Source organism: Herpailurus yagouaroundi, unplaced genomic scaffold (genome assembly GCF_014898765.1).
Source record: "Herpailurus yagouaroundi ecotype Mexico unplaced genomic scaffold, PumYag 162576, whole genome shotgun sequence".
Lineage (NCBI taxonomy): Eukaryota > Metazoa > Chordata > Mammalia > Carnivora > Felidae > Herpailurus > Herpailurus yagouaroundi.
In genome coordinates, this window is record NW_024423297.1 from 88,205 (window position 1) to 109,154 (window position 20,950).

Below are 20,950 nucleotides of genomic sequence, written 5' to 3' on the forward strand. Positions count from 1 at the left end.
CCCCCAACGTTTATTTATTTTTGGGACAGAGAGAGACAGAGCATGAACGGGGGAGGGGCAGAGAGAGAGGGAGACACAGAATCGGCAACAGGCTCCAGGCTCTGAGCCATCAGCCCAGAGCCCGATGCGGGGCTCGAACTCACGGACCGCAAGATCGTGACCTGGCTGAAGTCGGACGCTTAACCGACTGCGCCACCCAGGCGCCCCTCCAGGAACCCACTTTTAAGAAGCGGCCAGGCACGAGGGCGATCCACAGGTCAATCTGCTTTGAAAAAGACCTGACTGAATTCATCAAGGACAGATCTAGGAATTCCTTGTAGATACACTTAAAAAAAAACCTGAAGATTCCAGGGAAACGTTTCATAATGCAGATTCTCTACCCATGTATCACGAGTGTATTCCTCCTGAAATGTGGGACTACGTGGCTGAAACGCTCTGGGAGATGACGGCGAGGAGGGAGTTAGTTTAAAACATGTACGCTTGTCGAGGTGTGGAGCCGTTCCAGATCCTGGGCTTGCTGATGTGAACAACGCAGACTGCAGGCTCCTTTCCTGACACCTGAAGTCTACTAAGGTTAACTCGAATCACTTATGAACCCAGGAGTCAGGATCTGGTATCCGGGGAACGATGTCGCAGCATATGATTCGGCAGAAGTCAGCAGTGCCTTAATGTCCATTTCCCTCAAAGCAAGTCTTCACCTGCTGAAAAGTTAAGGTGTCTGTCCTCCCACTCACTCAAATCCTAGCCGATTAGCTGGCTATCGTTACTCCTCACTGAACCTATTCAGAATTCAAATTACGAGAACCTAAAATAGTGCCCCGCGTGGGCAGTCTTCTCCTACCAGCTAAAAATGCTCCAAGCTCCTGCTGAATCACCACATTCAATCACATGGTGATGACAAGAAATTAACTGCAGATGGGTGGTATTTTATATTGACTGCCATCCCCCAAGAAACGTACAAAGAAACGTCTCAAATAGATGAAGAATCTCCTCCTGACGCAGAGATCTCACATCCAACCTAGAAAGACAGCGACAAGGCATCCTGAGTCCTGCTTACCGGAGATGCGTTCAAAGCAAGCTGAGTCGCAGCTGCAGAAGTGGACCGATTCCCTTGACGGGTGTGGGTTTCACCACTTTGTACCCATAAAAACGAGCTGCTCTCCCAGGATCCTCGGATTTCTTATTCCCAAACCTCAGTCTCGATTTCCGACAGTTGTTCTGACTCCAGTGTGCCCTCGAAAACCCCTGATTATTTCCAGCCCTGGTGGTTCCCATCTTCCCTGCTGAAATCCAGGTGGGCGATGCTGAGGGTCGAGGACAGGGAAAGAACAGTCAGGGTTGAGGTCAGCAGATGCAGGTGAGCCGGGTCCAAGGGCGGGGCAGGCGGCGGGAGGGCCCGTTAGTAATTTAAGAAGTCAATCCCAACCTTGACACTCTTCGAGGTGGCTATATCGATGGCTGTGGCCTTGATCTCTGTGTCCCCGAACTGCATGAGGGTCTGGATCTCCCTCCGGGGGGGCACGGCTGTGCCGCTGGTCCCTGTGAGATCCAGGCGGAGGGTACCGCACTTCTTTACCCCCGGGTCGGTGATGAAGCTCACGTCGTCGTGCTCGGAGCTATAGATGTTGATGACGATGACCAGCTGGGAAGGCTTGGCCGGGGTGTAGCTACGCTTGACGAGCTCCCCCAGGGCCACCGACTGGTCGGCCGAGATGAACTTGTCGAAGACATCGGTGCACCAGCGAGTGCCGTCCTTCACCAGCAGCTTCTCGGGGGGGTGCTTGCCTTCCACGTAGCGGTTCAGCACGCCCACCCCGTAGGTGAGGGGCGACCGGCGCACCTTGATGACGGCGGGGTCCAGGCCGAAGAGGACGGCGCCCTTGAGGATGGTGAGGCCTACGTCCTGGGGGATGATGATGCGACACTTGTCCCCGAAGGCAGCCTGCACCGCCTGCTGCAGCAGGGGCGCCTCCGCAAAGCCTCCCACCAGGAAGAGGAACTTGACCGTGGACACTTCGGGCTTCTGAAACAGGTCCCCTGAAAGCAAAGAGGAAGGGACAGCACTCTATCACCAAAAGCCAGCTGCTGAGGGGTACTGGTGGCCTAAGAATGCGGCAAATAGACAAAACCATGTGGCCCCACTGGGCCCACTCAGACCTGTCTGAGCTGGCTGAACAGAATTTTTCTTGAGCTGGCCTTTATTTTATTTTTTTATTATTTTTTAAATTTTATTTTAAGAATTTTTTAATGTTTATTTTTGAGAGAGAGAGAGAGAGAGAGAGAGAGAGAGAGAGAGAGAGCGTGAGTGGGGGCGGGGCAGAGAGGGGACAGAGGATCTGAGGCAGGCTCTGAGCTGATAGCAGAGAGCCCAACGCGGGGCTCGAACCCACGAAACGTGAGATCACGACCCGAGCCGAAGTTGGATGTTTAACCAACTGGGCCACCCAGGTGTCCCTGTAGAGATGGTCTTCAGAAGGGGGTTTGCACACCTATATGCTCAGGGACAAAAACCAAAGCTATTGCTAAGTGGAAACATTTTAACAGCTAGGTGGTGATCGTTTCAAGGAATAATTTGTTAGGCATAAATAAATATTCCTGACATTCTCCAAACCTGTGGTCCTGCTAACTAAGTCAAGGCAGGCTGTTATAAAAAGTATTCTTTGGTTTTCAAAGAGGTTCTGATTGAGTCAGTGTGGGGAGGGAAGTGAATGGGGAGCCTGGATACTGAAAAAGGTCCCCGGGGAGTCTACTGTGTGTCCCTGAGGGAGGGCCCCTGAGGGCTAGATTCTGTTTGCTCCCTCCCAGGAGACCTTTCTTTGGTCCACGCAAGTGTGCCCCCTCCCCAGCAAAGATTTTGGTTCCCCACGCATCCTGATAAAGCAAAGACTGCGCATTCCCTAGGCCCTGTCACTCCAGGATAATACTGCTTGCTGCAGAGTTCCCGGCTCCCTGACTTTCGAAGCCAAACTCAAGGCCCAGGTGAAGACAGGCTCTGGGCTGCTGTGCGGTACCTGAGGGGAGGGATCTGGAGAGCCTCTGCCCAGCAACCTCCCGCATACATGCCCAGGCCCCGGCCTCTGGCTCCCAGCCCCTGACCCCCTGCCAGTCTGACCTCACAGGCTCTAGCTGGTCATGCCGGAAAAGTCAGTCCCCATTCAGCTCTGCCCCACTGAGTGGCCGAGCCCTGGCTCATACTTACGGAGATGCTCAATGATGCTGTCAATGGTTGGCTTGAAAAGGGCATTCATGGCATCCGGACTCATCCTCAGCATCCCCTGCGAGGACCACTTCACAAAATCCACGCTGTGGGGGTGTGGCACAGAGAGAAATGAGAAGTGAGAGTATGGAGGAGACCCAGGCTACTGTGCGCAGAGACGGCCCCTGACAGAACAGAACAGCTGTCACATTTAAGGGAACCGAAGGGTTTGAAAGTCCTTGGAAATACCTTCGACTGCCACAACCCAGACCCTTAGATGCTCAAAAGCTAAGACATAGCCTCTTGGTTTTCTCTTTGCTTTGTGTTGTGGCCAGCCTTCCCTTGGGGTAGTGGAAGCCGAAATCTAGTGCAAAAGACAGGGAAAGAAGGGAAGGGGTCTGTCTCGTTTGAATGACCACATTTTATAGTCCAGCGATAGTCGGATTCAAGTCCATTGAAGGCTCATATGATGTGTCCATGGTGCTGCTGCATCTGGCCACAGACCTGTGTGCTCAAGTGCATTTCCTTGAGCCCTGCAGGCACCTGTCCCCTGACAGTGAGAAGCCCCGTCCTACCAGGATGCCCCTTTCCCTGTCAAAGGTGCAGCACATCCAGAGCAGAAAGAACACCAGACAAGGAGCCGGGACTGCTGGGCTCCGGGACGGCCTCCACCACTCAGAGGCTGCGGGACTTTGGGACAAGCTGGCCTGCATTTTGTCTGAGCCCCAGTCTCGTGTCTGGAAATCAAGGATAACACAACCCGTCTTACCTTTCTCACAGCGGTTGTCAGGATCAAGTTCAATACCACAGCTGTGAAAACACTTTGGAAATTTTCTGGCACTAAAGGAATGCCAGGGACTGCATGTGCCCCACCCATCCTCAAGTTCAAAGAAGCCAAGCAAATGGCATCTCTGTCCCTGAAGCAAAGCACACACCAGCCGCTTCCTAGCCTCACATTCTAGGTGCTGCCAGGTCTCCCTGACCAGGCATCTTTCTGTGGCCTCGGCCACAGGACAATGTGGTGTGGCATGGAATGACTCCGTGGCTGGCTGTGGCCAGTCTCCCCAGGAGAGCTGACAGGCCGCAGAACTGTGGAGAAGGACTTGGGGTTAGACTCGGAACAGGTGCCTGTGGGGAGGGGGCCAGTGGACAGAGAGAACATGAGCCTAGTCAGAGTCTGGCTAGGGACCTGCTTCAAGGTCAAGAAGACCTACAATCCTATCCACTTCATTTCCCACTAAATGGAACCTGGGCTTCTTAGAGAAATGGCCGATTGCAGATCTGGGATGGGGAATATACAAGATGAGCCAGAAGTCAGATCAAAATGTCACATCAACGGGACTCAGGAGCCAACTTAAAGAGGCTCCTACTGGCCAAGATGGGACATTTTGACCATCACTAAGGATATAACTGCCATGGTTTAAAATACGTCAAACATGCCTAAATCCACGAAGCCTTAATAATACCCCCTTCTGCCCCCACAAAAGAAAAAAATGCATTTGTCACTTAGGAGAATGCTAGGAAATCAACAATATTTAACAAAAAACTCATAAACGAAAAGAAAGAACCAAAAATTTGTCCTGTCTTTCCTAGGTGAAATGTATTTCAGTGCAATCAAACCATTGAGAAGAGTTTCTCTCTCCAGAAATAGGCTAGCTGACAAATGAAGACAGAGTGAGAGACTAAGGGGCTATCCCTTAACATAACGGACCTAGGCAACTCCCCTCCGTGGCTGCTGACATCACAAAAGAAGCAACAAGCAAATAGCATGTGTTCCCTGACTTGATGTGAGAGGAGGACACACTACCACCCATGAGGCAGGTTTGCCAAAAACTCAAACTTGAACCTGACCAGATCTCTAGCTCCGTCTGCCAATTTGTCAAAAATACCAGGGGACCAAACACGTTACGTGAGCGTACGATAAACAAAAAACCCGGACTGCGGGAAACTCCATGGGACGATCAGCTTTGTCATCTAATAATAAACTGTAAAGAAAACGCAGGAGAGGGAACCCGTATAGTAAGCGGGACTTAGGGGCCTATCAGATAACGGCTATGGAGAGCCATCTTTTGGATATCAGTGCAAACTGAAAAACATATATAAGGCAGTTGGAAAAATTGTAATGTTAGCTGGGAATTTGAGGATATTGAAGAACTCGTGTCAAGCGTGATCGTGATAACAGCATTATGGTAATGATTTTAAATTTATCTTAGCGATACCTACTGACATATTCATGGATGAGATGATGATCAGATTTGCTTTAAAATACTTGGGAGAGTGTGCACGAGGATTTGGACTGGCCAGGAGGTGACAGCTGTTGAAGTTGTGTCATGAGGTTCATTTTGCACAGTGAATGTTTGAAATCTTCTGCTATAAAAAGATTTTTAGAAGCCTGTGATTTTTGTCTATCAATTTGTCATTCAGCTTTCACACAGCTTCCAAATGTCCATTTTGCAATAAGCTGAGCTACGAACGCTTGCCTGTAGCCAAGAGACTCCGAGCCCCGTGGGATTTTGCTCAACAGATATTTACTGAGCACCTCTACGTTGTACCAGGTTCTGTTGTGATGCTGGGGATACGGCAGAGGCCAAAAACACAAAATTCCCTGCTTTCACAAAGCTTATGGTTATTGGCACATAATAAAAGCTAACACAGAAACAGGAGTTTTCAGGTCCCAGGCATTGTGCTAAGTGTCTAACTTTTGAACTCACTTTATCCTCACAACAACCCTTTGAGGTAAGTGGAATGATCGCTTCCATTTTCCAGACGAAAGACTGAGGAACAGAGAAGGTGAGTCACTTGGCCAAGGTCACACAGCTTGTGTGTAGTATTGGAACTCAGAATCCACACCCCCTTCCTCCCTCCCCTCGGTAGGATCCACCCCCTAGAATGGCCTAAGCCAAAGGTGAATCCCACTCACTTGCTCTTCCTCAAGGCGTGCTCCACGCTGTGGCCACGGAACTTCTTGTAGTAGTCGATGAAGGAGAAGGGCAGGGTGATGTTCAGTGGGTTAGTTCGGTCTGGGGCAGCCGCCCTCTTACGAGACTCAAATGCAATCATTAAGTCAACCCAGGCCGCGGGACGCTTGATTTTGAATTGTTCGATAAAATCCTCTCCAAATATTTTACACAGAAGTTTTTCAAATTCATAATCTACTCCTAAGGATCCGTAGGGTCCACCTGAGTCAAGCACAAAATGAGAGCCTGCCGTGTGAAAACTGAATTCAGACTCTGAGAGACATCCTACCCTGCGTTCTTCTCTGAAACACAAAGTCGCACGAACTTGGGCCCAGTGAGCAAACAGACAGCAGCTACGGTTTTTACTTAAGCTTTAAAACCCTCCAGTTCTTCTCATTCCAGGTGCAGAGACTTTCCCCTACAGAATCACTCATCAACAAACTTCTTAAAATCAATTACATTTTAAATAAAATTGATACACATAAGTAACTAGGAGCATCGCGGTATTCCTACCCAAGAAATCCAGGGACAGGGTCTGGAAAATCAGCAGGCCCACTGAGGAGACTCTGTGATCTATTACTTATTCATCATCCCACCCCCATCAAGGGAGAGAGCCTGTTGCTTGCTTTGGCAACTTTGATCCAAGACCAGGTGTCCCGAGACCTCCCTAGAAAGCTTAACCGTGGCACTAAAACACAGGTGACAAATCAGATGACAATCATATCCTTCCAGAACTTCCAGAAAGAAACTCCCTTGGCCAGGATCTAAAACAGGCTCGTTGTATGCCAAAACCCAAGTTACGGTGGTTTGTGTCTTAAAACTTTTTTTTTTTTTAATGTGTATTTACTTTTGAGACAGAGACAGAGCATGAGTGGGGGACGGGCAGAGAGAGAGGGAGACACAGAATCGGAAGCAGGCTCCAGGCTCTGAGCGGTCAGCACAGAGCCTGACGCGGGGCTCAAACCCAGAGACCGTGAGATCATGACCTGGGCCGAAGTCGGCCGCTCAACCGACTGAGCCCCCCAGGCGCCCCTACGGTGGTTTGTGTTTTGAAGAGCATTTAACTGCATCTTGCTCTCCGGCCCCACACAAGCATCTGGGTATCCGTACCCCTCGGGGCCTAGAATCCCACGTGCAGACAGCAGTGAGAGAAGGAAATAGCAAGAGAAATCGGACAGGAGAGAAACAGCTCAGGAAGGAGAAAATCGGTCATGCAGGGGCTCACCTGTTGCTTTATACAGTTCTTTAAGGTGTCCCTCCGGTAGCCGTATCTGATGGACAGTCAGGTCGACGGTGCCACCGCCACTGTCCACAACCACGTACTTGTCACCTGGTTAAAAACATCCACCCTTTACATCGGCCGCTGGTCGGCCCCATCCTGAAACAAGCTGGGGGGTGATGACTCGGTACACCCAGCTAAACTCCCGGCAACGCTTCTCATTAATACAGCGGTGTCGCTGATGAGCCGCTCGGCAAGTTATTCCCGACGGAAGAGACCGGGGTAGTGTCTGCCCAGGAGTGCTCATCGCCGGTGAGCATGGCGATAAAGAACCCAGACGAGTGAATCTTTAAAGCTGCTGCAGACCTGGCAGGCACGAGTGGACAATGTCCTGCCATCGCATGACCTGCTGTTTAACCCAAGACTTACTCTGGAACTGGGGAGCTCCAGTTCCTGCTTTTCTTCGGAAGAGTCTGTATGGTTTTGTAACATGCAAACTTATAGGCCCCAAAAAGTTCTCCTTGGCGCAGTGGTCTTTAAAACCAACCGATTTTGAACATTTTCCAGAAATGCAAAAGGAGCGAACAGGAATGCATTTTTGCCAGCAGCACAAAACGCATCCAGCAAGGGGCAAAGGACGTTCAAGGACGCTACCTTCCTCCAGCTCGGACCAGATCTCTCCTATGACATTCTCCACCAAAAAGGTCCGACTCTGCCGATTACGCCGTATGTGCTCCTTAGCTAGTGGCCGACAGAAAGAAAAGGACGGGTGAGAAAGCATGAAAAGGCTGGCAGTCGTCTGCAGTCAGCGGAGGCAACAGCGTGAGGTTTAGGGAGGGAACGTGTAGCGATACTTGACCAAAATGATTACATAAACACAACACTGGGAACCTCAGAGCCAGACCATTTTCACCAGCGCCTGTCTATTCACTGCATGGCAGCTGGGCCTGTACCCTGCTGGAAGGCTCACCCTGGAGAAGCCCTTCCCCCCCCAGTGACACTTTTTGGGGTAAAGGGTTAATACATCAACCAAATTCCTGGCTTTGCTGTCCCAGGGAGGGACTTGTCTGCCAAGAAGCTTGCAGTGCACTTGGTTAAATAACTGCACCTCAAGGAACTCTGTCTGCTGCAAGGAATGTCGGGTATGTTTTCCTAATCTGGATGCTGGATAAACTGCATGGAAGCCATTTCCCCGACCTGGGTGAAGCCAATGTGCTCTTCCGCCACCAGGTGGCGCTTCAGCCACAGGTGGCCCATCCAAACCTAGCAAAGCCCTGGCCACCTTTTTCCTAACACTGGGGAACAACATGGCTGTGGCCCCGGGGCGCTGAGGGGCTGTGACGCCTTGGGTGGGGTCACTGCATCCCTCATAGGCCCCCCCGACAGCTCTGTGAGGCAGACAAGGCACAAATCATCATCCTTCTGTTCAGAGGAAGAAACCAGGTCAAACAAGGTTAAGGGACTTGCAGTTCCCACGACTCTGTCTTGCAGCTCAAAATCAACCCTTGGGCCATGGACCCTCATGCCTTTGGGATTTAACGATTTACACTGAAATCTGGAAAAGCAGAATATGAATATTAGGAGATGGGAAAGGTGCCGCGAGAGGGTAGCTGGGAACCAGCAGGGCACAGCCGAGGTGGGAAGTGGGGCAAATCATTTAACCCCTCTGGGCCTCACCTTCCCCATCCATAAAATGGGGATAATAACACTTGGCCTCAGTTCCTCAGCAGCAGAGCAGGGACTGGTTCTCCGATTTTTCCTCAGCACCCAATGTGACACCCAGCACACAGTAGGTGATAAGGAAGGCAAAGCACCAAGTGTGAGACCTGCTACCCAAGAAATGGCCACTACAGTGAACAACTTAGAGCAACCCCCAACTTCACAGATAAAGTCTCTGTCCACTGCTCTGCTGCCCCATCCCACAACCTCGCCCCCCACCAATTTTTCCCGTCCCTAAACTGGTGCTGCTGACTTGGAAGTGCCTTATAAATCCGTCTGTTGTTAGTTATCCAATTAAGGACCCTTGACCCTCTAGCCTCTTCTAGCAAGGAGCACTGTGTTTGCAAAACAATGTCTTCCCTGGGGATTAGAATGGCAAGTGCCTGTCAGCTCTGAATTCCTTGGGCCTTGGAGTACAGTGGTGAGGCCCTCGGATCTAAGAGTCCCTGCAGACCTGGGAGGGATCCCCAAACTCCTGTTCCCAGCACTGGCTCCCCATGAACTTCTATCGCGGACCTTGTTGGGGGCATTTGGTTTGCTAAAACAATCTAGACGGCTAACAAATGGCAGTCCTAAAAAATGACCGAGCAAGGAGCACCTGGGTGGCTCAGTCGGTTAAGCGTCCGATTTCGGCTCAGGTCATGATCTCACGGTTTGTGAGTTCAAGCCCTGCGTCACGCTCTGTGCGGACAGCTCAGAGCCTGGAGACTGTTTCAGATTCTGTGCCTCCCTCTCTCTCTGCTCCTCCCCTGCTCACATTCTGTTTCTCTCTCTCTCTCAAAAATAAACAGTAAAAAAAAAAAAAAAAAAAAAGACCAAGCAAGACTAATAAAACATATTCTGAGCTCTCAAAAAAATTATCACACTTTGGGGCAAAGTAAGCCCAACATTAAGAAAAATGTGTCTTTTACTGATCTCATGAAATCCTTTTGGTGCAAAATAATGCTAACAGCAACCCTGCGGTGCTGGGGGCACAGTGGTATCCCCATTCCCGTCAGTAGTGTCCATGGGGCGCCCATCACGAAGGAGCATCTGAGGGCAGAGAACAGCCCAGAAGGGCTCAGGGCCTTAATGCCATCCAGGGTACTCCTGATTAAGTGCTCTGCCAGGCCTCCCCAGGCAGCACCCCTTCCTTCTGGGAGACAGACCAACTGTAAAGCAAGGCTGAGACAGAACCCCTGTGTCACTGCCCCTCTGAGGGGTGGTGGCCAACAATTTGAGGATTTCAAAAACCAAAAAGACCCTCTGAGCACAAGACAAGAGCAAATCCCACAAAGCACAGGACACAGACACAGTGTGGGGTGGACAGGCCATGTTAAAGGAAAGGGAACCAAAACCTGAGCCCTCGGGGAAGGCAAGCATTCAAAACCAGTTTCCCCTTCCATGCGAATGTTACACTTCAGAAGCATTAGGAGCCGCACTACAACTAGCTAATTCTGACATGAATTTTTGTTTATGAACTGGCAGGAAGTAGCATGTAAGATATGAAGCCCAGTCAGTCATGCGTCTCTTTTCCAATTACAATGATGAAGACGAAAATTTAATTAAATAGGCTGTGCTGAGTATGTAACATGTTAACACATTTGACTTAGTTAGCAGTAAGGCCAGCCGCGGCATGCCTCGGTGGAGGCTGAGCATTGCCCAGAAAAAGCAAATCGAGCCCTCGGAGTCAAAGGAGAGCCTGCTTGCTTCTGTTCCGGGTGAATCAGGTCTTGAGGTGTTAGCACTTAGCCCCGGCAGCCTGAGACAGCAGCCTGGCCATTGTCTCGTGGCTGAGGTTCACAGACTCCTCCATCTTGGGTTGAAAATGCAGAGTGGTGGCCTCTGGGGCAGAGTGGCCCCATGAAGAGGAAGAGGAGAGTTCTGGAGGAGAGGACCCAGGGCCTGGGCAGGGATGCACACCTGCAAAGGCTGAGCCAGGGCCCCAGTGCCTTGGGCAGTACAGAGACAGGCTTTGGGTGTGGGGAGCAAGGAAAACTTGGAACCAGGCTGTAGGGGGACAATGGGCCACAGTTCTAGCTAACGTTCTCCCTCTCCTCCTCCCTTCCAGGGCCTTCCAGGATGGGGTGGGCATGGGTGATGGGTGGGTTTCTGCCCTCGAGGCCCCGACCTGGAAACGGCACTCACAGCGCTCTGATTAGTGCCTAAACTCGCTCACGTCGGTGGCTCTGACCCTGACCTAGGATGTCTGAAAAGTCTGTGGCCCTGGACAGACTCACAGAGCCCTGGATACCAGGGAAGACGGTTCTTAGGACCAAGAATGTGACCAACTGGCACACAAGTAACTACTAAAGAGAAAAAGTTCCTTAATACCCATCCTGGATCTCCCTAGGCGGTACTCCTTCCCACAGCTATGTGAGCACCAGTGGGGTCAGGAAGCCTCCGCCCCTTTCATCTGTATTTTAAACTCTCGCCAGGTTCACGGTTAAGACACATAATGAGCTCATCACACACGAAGCGGCCCCAGGGAGTGAGTCAGCAATAAATCAACAGCCTTAATGGGGGAATTAATAACAGGCCAAGTGGGATTAGATTAAGAATCAGTTAATAAACAAGAAAAATTAAAAGCCTAGTAAAATGTAAAACCAGGAGCTGCTCTGGGGCCATCTCTCCGGTTCTTGGAGAGAAGCACCCTTCCCACACCTGAGGCACACGTGTGGGAGGTGATGAACCCGGGTGACCACTGCGGAGTTTACAAGGGGCCCTGGAGGGGTCCCGGAGGGGGCGCTGAGAACAGACGTGCTCACAGCCGACCCCTCTGGGAACATCTCGGTTCTTCATTACCGCGCTAAATGCCTTAAATAATCAGGGCCCAAAACATGCAGGGTTGGGATGGGAGAGAGCGGGGAGGGGAGAGAGAGAGAGCAGGAGGTACCCTGTGCAAACCCGGCTCCCACTGTGTCACTGGAGCTGTACCCGTTGACCGCGGCCTTGCTGCTCAGCTCGATCATCTGGTGCAGCCGCAGCTTCCGGCAGTAGATGGAGGCCGCCTCGGGCTCCAAGGCAATGATGAGCTGCTCCGAGTTGTCCGGGGAGGCCAGGCCTGCCTGGAAGACAGAGGCAGAGGCTGGGACCCAGGCTCTCCAGGCAGTATCACTCTGAGGACGCTCACCTTGCACCTACACCCCCAAGGAAGGGACAGCCATGCTCTGCTTGCTTAATTCCCTCCATAGATCTCTGCAGCGCTATCGATCAGGGGTGACTGGGTGCTGGGCCCCAAGCCAGGCACCCAAACACTGCGGAGTGGACAAAGAAAACGTAGGAGTGCTTCTGGGAAAGGCAGGGCCCTCCGGGTCATGGGGCCTCTTACATTTGGGACTTGCTTGGCCCAGAACTGAGATGCATGAAGGGGGAAAGGCCCCAAAGCTCTATAAACCACCAGAAGATGGAAGGCAGGTAGTCTGTTTCTGGGTACAATGGGCCTGGTGGTCTAAGAGCAAACCCCGATATTTGGTGGCCTAGGAAACAATGGACCATGGCTGGGCCTCAGCCATGGACGCATTTGATTTGGCTGTATGGGAATCAGACATGACTTCAGCACGCTAGGACTCCAGGGCTCTGGGAGAAAGCCCTCCTGAAATCCCACGTAGTCTCACGTTTTCTAGAATATGGGTCAAAAGGCAGCTGGCAGTTATTTTACTCAAAGCCTTTACCCCTTTAATAGCTGAAATGCTTTTGCTCTGTGACATCTGGCTTGTTCCAGTCACAGACCCTTACAAGAGCCAGCCAGGAGGCTCCAGGAGCACTCTTCTGAGGCCACTCAGAGAAATGAGCCTGGCGTGGCCTGTGACACGTTCCTGCCCACCTCCTGTGGCTTTGAACTGGAGCGAGAGGCCTCGCTTGTTGGAGCTGTTCAGGCCCAAGGGGTCCTGGTTACCAGCAAGACGGACCAGAGAAGCGCTCTTCGGCCGTTACCACTGTTTGCTCTCTGTGTTGCTGTTCCCTAGGGAACCTCGGGATGCTGCCCTTGTGCCCTAGCCACTTTGGAGAAGACCCCAGGTCTACACCAGACCATAAGGTTTAGTGACTCAACCTGTAGATCAGGGATGGAAGGTCTAATGCCACATATGCATAGTGACCTCTCACCAGGAGGAGCCGGCCTAGACTCACAGAGGGAAGGGGCTTAGGAGGTTCAATTATTGTGCAAGGAGATGGGGGGCGGGGTCAGGTTAGAATATCAGAAATGCTAAAAGGGCCGTCTTGGCCTTTTGTCCAATGTATTCACTTTATTTTTTTTTAACTTTTTTTTTTAACGTTTATTTATTTTTGAGAGAGAGAAGGAGAAACAGTGTGAGCAAGGAAGGGGCAGAGAGAGAGGGAGACACAGAATCCGAAGCAGTCTCCAGGCTCCGAGCTGTCGGCACAGAGCCCTACACGAGGCTCAAACTCACGAACCACACATGAAATCATGACCTGAGCTGAAGTCGGAGGCTTAACCAACTGAGCCACCCAGGCGCCCCTAACGTCTTCACTTTATGCAGAAAGAAACCAAGGCTCAGAGAAGTGGAATGATCGACTGTCTTGGGTTTCCCGGGACATGAAACCTGCCGGGTGGTCTTAGGCTCAAATGCGGCCGAGCAGGCCTAGGCCCACTCTTGGGCCTTGCAGACCGGCTCCTTTAATTCGTTCTTGGCTCTCCTGCTCTCGGTAACTCCAGGTACCGGTGTGGGACGCAGGCCTTTGGCCTTGAACAAAACTTCCCAGGTGTCTCTACTGCTCCTCCTCCAACTGGTTTAAAGGCACAATCTCTTGACCCATTTACTCCGGAACAGCACTACGTGGCATGTTACCTCTACTCACGTGCAGTCGATTCTCCATAATAACCATACCCCAAATGAGCCAAGTAATTGTGCCCTAATGAGACACCATTGGCAGGCAGGTGACTTAAATCTCCCCCCTCCCGATAGCAAATGCCTCACGAGTGGTAGAACACCTTCTGGCAGACCGACTCTACAAAACCTACACCATCCACAGAAAAACTGCCTCCTTACTGCCCTGTGCCCTCGGCTGTGGCCAACCACTCTGGGGGCATCTGCGCCCATCAGTTTGGTCCCTTGGGTTGAAGAAGCCCAGTGTGCCCATCAGTCAACAGGCCACTGACCCGGGTGCATCACAAGGTTTCCCACTGCTCCCTACTCAAGGGACTAGAAGTCCCACCCCCCAGCCTCACTTTCCCTCAGGGTCACATTAGGCACCCTTAACACCAAGACAGCTGAAGGCTGCAGTGCCCAGTGACAGAGGACAAGGGCTACACACCTACGTGTCACCAGGAAAGTTGCAACCTCCGCACCTCAATCCCCAGGGTCCCAGAAGAAATCCAAAATAAAACCAAGAGGAGCCCCCTTCGAAAGGACCGCTCTCGAAGACTGACTTCACCACCTGGCTGGGTTTGTAAAGTCAAGGGCCTCCTAGAACAGAAGCGGACAGGTCCAGCCTCCACAAAACGGGGTGAAGAAGGGAAAACTAACTACAAAGAAACAACTAGGCCTAAAGGTTTAAGGCACTCTTTCAAAGTTCAGAAGGGAAAACGACCTGGAAGAAGGGGCGGGGGGAGGGGAGCACCAGCGCCCTGCCCAAGGGTGGCGGCAAGGAGGAAAGTCTCGCTAGGGCCATGTGTCCCACTGCGATGTCAAGCGGCCAGGCGGTCTCCATGGGGCCAAGAAGAGCTGCGGGAGCCTGGGCTTGGCAGTGGGGGGGACAAGTGGGGAAAATAAGAAAAACGAGATGCCTTCATTCCTCTCCACACCTTCCCTGAAACTGTGAGCGGCCCCTGTGATTTACAGTGAAGTATCCATACAGAAAACCGAATCAAAAAGTCCAGGGGGGAGGGGTGCCTGGGTGACTCAGTTGGTTAAGCATCCGACTTCGGCTCGGGTCATGATCTCGCGGTCCGTGGGTTCGAGCCCCGCGTCGGGCTCTGTGCTGACAGCTCGGAGCCTGGAGCCCGCTTCGGATTCTGTGTCTCCCTCTCTCTCTCTCTTTCAAATATAAGTAAACGTTGAAGGGAAAAAAAAAAAAAAAAAAAAAAGTCATCCAGGGGAACAAAGAGCCTGGAGTCTAGTCACACGACTTGAGGTGCCCGAGTGTAGCCGGTGTGTGACTTACACAATCCAGGTTCCCCCTGGGATGATGCTCCCACATCCTGAACACACGGAAGACACACAGACTGCCCCACACTTCCCAGAACCGCACAGCTGCACCCCTCAGGGGAGGCCTTTCATCTGTCCCTCCCCAGCTGGGCTGGCCTTGGCTCTACAGCAAAAGCTTTGACCCATTTCCACAGAAGGTTCCCCACGGCACCCAGGAGAGGACACAGGTGGGAAGCAGAAGTGCAGAGGACCCCAAAGCAGAGCGAGAGGAAAAGGTAATATTGGCAAGAGGCCCAGGACAAGTAACCACACTCCTGTGCTCAAGCTCAGTGCCCATCCTGCTCCCCAGAGAGAGTGAGAGGCCGTGTCCCCACCAGCAACCCCCACGGGGGCCACAGTGGCGAGCTGCAGGGTTGAGGCAACAGGAGGCGGCTGGCTCTGCCAGATGCCATCTCCCCAGGAGGGGTCCCCGAGCGGCCTGTGGACTCCAAGAAAAAGAAGAGATACAAAAGGATCTTCCAGATTCTGAAAAACCTGGATGTCTTTATCTCCCGGCAGGACGCCTGGAGGGTAGGTTGCAGTTTCTGGGGTTTATATAAACCCCTGCAGTCATTCTCAGCAGCAGCCCTCAACCTGGCACCTGTCAGGAGACCTGGGCTCAGGCCCAGGTCAACCAGAGCAGGGGAAACGCTCGCTGCCTTTGCTACTTCTGCCTCTGGAGCTGGTCCCTTGCAGCTGCTGTTCCAGCAGAACTCTCTCTCCACTGGGCCCCGGCTGGCCTAGCATCTAGCATATTCTGTCTCCAACTGCAGATCATGCAGAGATAGCGAGCCTCTCCTGCAAGATGCTACATTTTCTAAGGGCAGCAGCAAGGCCTTCTTGCCCCACCGCACACAGTAGGCGCTCAGGGGGTAGTTGCTGCTGAATGAATGAGTGTATGTCCCGCCAGCCAGGCTTCATTCTGTGATTTCCTGGCCCTTGTCTCCAGATAAGTGAATGGGAGCCTTCTGCTGATGTGACCCGGGATTCCAGAAACAGAAAGTGTCTGAGCCAAGACTGCACCCTCCCATTTAACTCCCGCACGAATCTGGGGCGGCAGGACCGCTGCTGTAGCCGTTCTTAGAGCACTGCTTCCTGGTCGTGAGCCCTACCTGGGAGGAACAGGTGTGTGAAAAAACCATGCACGAGGGGGCCCAGGACATGGGTGTTTGCACTGACTGCTCTTCCCTTCAGCCCCGCCGTGAGCCAGGACAACCCGCCAGGGACTGACCATGTGCACGGCCATGGAGGATGGCCAGACCAGGCGGGTGCCCTGCTGGGCTCACGTCAAGCTGCACGGGCTCCAGCCGCACCCCTTCCGGGTGTCATGGGCTGTCGCTGTTGGTTTTTTTCCCCGATGTGATTATTTTTCACTGCAGTTTGTTCAAGGAAAGGAAGCCAGCGCAAGCCGTAACTCCGTGTTAGGTGAGCTCATCGTACGTAAGGGACCGCCTTTTATTTGACAGGCTGCCGGAACCCACTAGCGTCATGCATGTTTCAGGCAAAATGCCTCTAGAAATCAGCTGGACTATTTCCTATGCGTGATGACTATCCCTCAAGACTCAGTGAACTCTCTCCTATTCTAGGTCTTTTCCGAAGGCCTCAGCAGAGGAATCAGCTGTTCCTCCTGTTACCATCTGTTCACAGAATGCTCTTAGAGAGTCTAAAGGTGTCCTGAGGCTGCGAATTATAAAAGATAGAGATTTAACCCACTTTTTCGACAAGCATTTGATACAAGAGGAGTTTTGGGCGTTTCACAGATAAAACGGTATCCATAGAGTGCTCTGCGGTCCCCCACCAACCCCAGCACTGAATCACAGACTTCTGAGCGGAGGCCCCAGAACCGTCCATCCACGATGCTGCGCAGAGCCTCATCACCTGCTCTGCATCCGGGCCTCTTACCCCTCCGCCCAGGCCAGTGGAGGGGTGAAGCACAGCCCCCACGGGACTGTGTCATGAACTTGGGCTCAGCATGAAGGAGGGACTCTGATTCCTGCATGCAAGCAGGGTAGATGTGACCAGTTGTCCAGCTGCCCTGACGGAGTACCATTCTGCCTCATCCCTCCAGCCCTCCACCTGCAGCCAGGCTGGTGGGCAGCACTTTGGCTGAAAGGTTGGGTGGGCATTCTCAGATCTCAGAAGCTGGGTGGCCAAGAACTGCGGTGTTTGCTCATGTTCTGTATTAGCGTTCTCCAGAGAAACAGAACCAGTAGGATCTTTGTAAGCATAGAAAGAGATTTTTCATGAAGAATTGGCTCACACAATTATGGAGACTGACAAGCCCCAAGGTCTACAGTCAGCAAGCTGGAGAACCATGGGAGCTGATGATATAGTTCCCTTGCCAGGACGCTGAAGACCCAGGAAGAGCTGATGTTTCAGTTTGAGTCCAAAGGCGGGGAAAAAAAAGCAAAAAACAAAAACAAAAAACAAAAAAAACAGGGTTCCAATCTGAAGGCAGGCAGGCAGGCAGGAGGGTTTCCTTCTTATTCTAGGGAGTTTTTGTTTTAGTCAGGTCTTCAACTGATTGGATGAGGCCCACCCATCCTACAAAGGGCAATCTACTTTATTTAGTCAGTCAATTTAAATGTTAATCTCATTCAAAAATACCCTCGCAACAACAGTCAGAATGATGTCTGACCAAACGTGGCAGTTTACATATCTGGTCAAGTTTACACATAAAATTAACTATCATAGGTACACATTTTTCTTGTTCTGTAAAATTAATGGAGGATAAGAAGAGAGAACTGGAGAGATGCCAATTTTGGCCACACTTCATTTCCATTTTGTCATGGGGACTCTTCCAGAAGACAGGCTAAAGACACCATAGACTAGTTGGCAAAGCAGTTGTGCCCCTTTAAACCCTTCGCCCCGCTTCCCAAAGTACAAAAGGCTTCACTGACCCACTCAGCTGTGAGCCACTTGAGAGCGGGGCCTTTATCCTGGTCATACAGGATATGACTCCAGTGTCGACCACGTCCCATCACGCAGAAGTCCTCCAGTATGGATTTAATGAATAAATGAATGAGTTAACAAAGAATGATTGAATGGCCTCTGCCGTCTTGAAATCCATTCAGTGACTTTAAACTGTAATTCTTTAAATTTTTCTTTTAATGTTTATTTTTTGAGAGAGAGAGTGAGAGAGCAAGAGAGACAGAGCACGGGCAGGGAAGGGGCAGAGAGAGAGGGAGACACAGAATCCGAAGCAGGCTCCAGGCTCCGAGCTGTCAGCACAGAGCCCGACGCGGGTCGAACTCATGGACTGTGAGATCATGACCTGAGCCGAAGTCGGACGCATACCTGACTGAGCCACCCAGGTGCCCCTAAACTGTCATTCTTTAATCAGAATTACACAGAGCCAAAGATTGAGCTGCACACACGCTGCACCAGACAGAAGTTAGCCAGCATCCAAAGGATAGGCCTGTCTACAGTGGGTCTCTGGGCTTCAGAAAGAAGATGCCCCCCGTCCATAAACCCGGTCACATTCACCCCTCTGAGGAGCTGCTGATCTATCATCTACCCTCTGAGGTGCCATTTTGATTCGGCCAAACCCTGGAGGGCACCGCACCCCCAAGTGCCTGGTTTCCTTCCCGCTGGGCACGCAAGGGGCTTCCCCGCCAGGCCTCACTGCCCAGAGAGGCAGGAGCCAGCCCAAGGCTCCAACAGCCCTGAGAAGTCTGCAGTCCTTGTACCTCTTTCTTTTTCAGGCTAAAAATAAGAACTGACCCTTTTCCGGGTCACATGTTTGTTGTTGAAGTTTTCCTGTGGGAAAACGAGAATCAAAGTCACGAATCCTGAGTGCCCTCCCTGTGAAAACTGAGAACATAGGGCTGTGCCTTTGTGCGACAGCTGTGTCCCCGCGTCCTGTCTCCGGACACGGCCTGACGGCTGACGCTGTGGAAAAGCTCCAGGGTGCCCAGGGTTTCTGTGGACAGCTAAACCGCATTTGGCTTCTTCCTTGTTAAAGAAGTTGCCTCTTTCTGCCACGTCCACCCTCTTCCTTCATCCCTATAAAAACAAATCTATTTTTGGAAGATACATAGGCTGGGCCAGATTCTCACGCTGAAGGGGAGGGCAGAGGGGAGAGCCTACAGCGAGGAGGGAAGAAGGAGAAGTGGGGAGACTGAGGAATGGGGACATCGCTCTCCTTATATCTCTGTCCGGCACCTGGAGTAAAGCTCCAAGTGTTGAGTACAATCTATGGCCCCAATGAAGGTGTCATGGTACCCACGACCATTCTGCTACATTCGGTGCTCAAGGTCGATCCAGTGGGCTACTTGGAAGGAAAGGTTCCTACTTATGGCCACAAACTCAACATCAGAGATCTATCCCCTGGGGAAGATGGCTGATCCCTGGGAGGTATTGGCCAGGCCGGGGAAGGGGCATCTATTCCCTTCGTGATTTTCCCCAGCCCAGCTCCAATTGAAGGTTCTGAAATGGACTCTCACTGCACAGAGTGGGCCCAGGCCCCAGGGTGGGCTTGCATTAACCCAGGGGATTAGGTACAGCTGGAGCCAGCTCTGACCTGTGGGTCAGCACAGCGGGTCAGCACGGCCAGCCACCCCTGGCATGAAGTCAGACCCTGGTGGCAGCCCCGTCATGGCACAGGTTGCCTGCAAACAGGTCCACGGCACCAGTGATGCCCCAGCGCCCAGGAGGGACAGGCTGGCCACTGACACTGGAATGCTCTGTCCACGGCGCCGTGGTGCTGACTGGCACTGTGCTCAGCCATGCCGCCCCGTCATCCACGTGCCTGCCACCACGCAGGTGTGGCGACCTCACCACCCCCTGGCCCCCTGTGTGTGCTCCTGTGTTGCTCCCAAGGTGAAATGTGCAGAACACAATCATGTTTGCCTTATTTCCCAGCCACGGACGTGCAGCTTTCAACCTCCACAGCAGCCCTGATGTGCCTGGTTCATGGCCATTTGCCTTGTCTTTATTCTTTTCTTCTTCAAACATTCTTGCTGCCCAAGCCTCTTCCTTGAGGTTCTCACTTCCATTTGCCCACAGAGAAATGTCTCGGCACCCCACTTTGAAATCCTAGCCCTGGGGAGTCTGCAGTACAGAAGGTATAAAACGAGAAAGAAAACCGAGCCCAGCCCAACCCCTGTGGATATGACCCCCGTTCCTCCCCCAGGAGAAAGGCGCTATGTCCCCTCGCCAGTGGGAGACCCCTCACTACCTCCCAGGGAGGCCTACGAGTGCTGGGGACACCTGAGTGGGGTGACAGTCACCACTGCGGGCATCCTGGGCTCCCACCGGCCCCAGCCCCACACTCACCTGATAGGCAGCTTGTCTCATGAACTGCTTGGCGGGCTGTTTCCAAATGGCGGGCACTGTGATGACCCATCTGACGTCAGAGTTCTCAAACTCTGATCCCGCTTGGTCACTCAGCTCCTAAAACCAAGGGAAATGCAGCAGGTCAAGTGGACACAGCTGGTCCTCCTACAGCTTCACCGAGAATTCCAAGCTTCCTGGCCATGAACTCTTGAGGTAACTATTGGGCCACCTCCTGAACTTTCCAGTGTCAGGACGCAAGGGTCTGTTTCCTGAATATTCCACAAGCAGGGAGCTCAGCTCCTTTCACTCACTGAACGTGACTGCAGGCAGCAGGTGGGGGAGATCAGAAGCCTTTGGCCACTTCTGAATCACGTGACAGGGAAAGAGACAGTCTCCCAGGCCTCAGTTTCTTTATCTGCACAATGGGGATAATAATCCCTAGCTTATACTAGTG

At 52.1% G+C, this 20,950-nt stretch overlaps 1 protein-coding gene across 1 annotated transcript; it reads right to left on the bottom strand.

Annotated features, from left to right (window-relative positions):
• Window positions 1–438: 438 nt before the first annotated feature.
• On the bottom strand, window positions 439–20,638 carry LOC121026870 (heat shock 70 kDa protein 12A-like). Its single transcript, XM_040469682.1, has 7 exons — window positions 20,497–20,638; window positions 11,967–12,138; window positions 8,027–8,113; window positions 7,379–7,483; window positions 6,117–6,375; window positions 3,200–3,303; window positions 439–2,037 (listed from the first exon to the last, which is right to left on the bottom strand). Exons 1-7 carry the CDS (start codon window positions 20,515–20,517, stop codon window positions 1,400–1,402), a joined length of 1,386 nt encoding a protein of 461 aa, XP_040325616.1. The 5' UTR covers window positions 20,518–20,638; the 3' UTR covers window positions 439–1,399.
• Window positions 20,639–20,950: the final 312 nt, after the last annotated feature.

Excerpts from the sequence above, each read along its gene's own strand:
- LOC121026870 (XM_040469682.1), bottom strand. The coding sequence starts at position 20,517 with ATGAGACAAGCTGCCTATCAG. Across the intron at positions 12,139-20,496 it reads TGAGACAAGCTGCCTATCAG|GCAGGCCTGGCCTCCCCGGA; the intron begins GTGAGTGTGGGG and ends TCTGTCTTCCAG. Across the intron at positions 2,038-3,199 it reads CAGCATCATTGAGCATCTCC|GGGACCTGTTTCAGAAGCCC; the intron begins GTAAGTATGAGC and ends CTTTGCTTTCAG.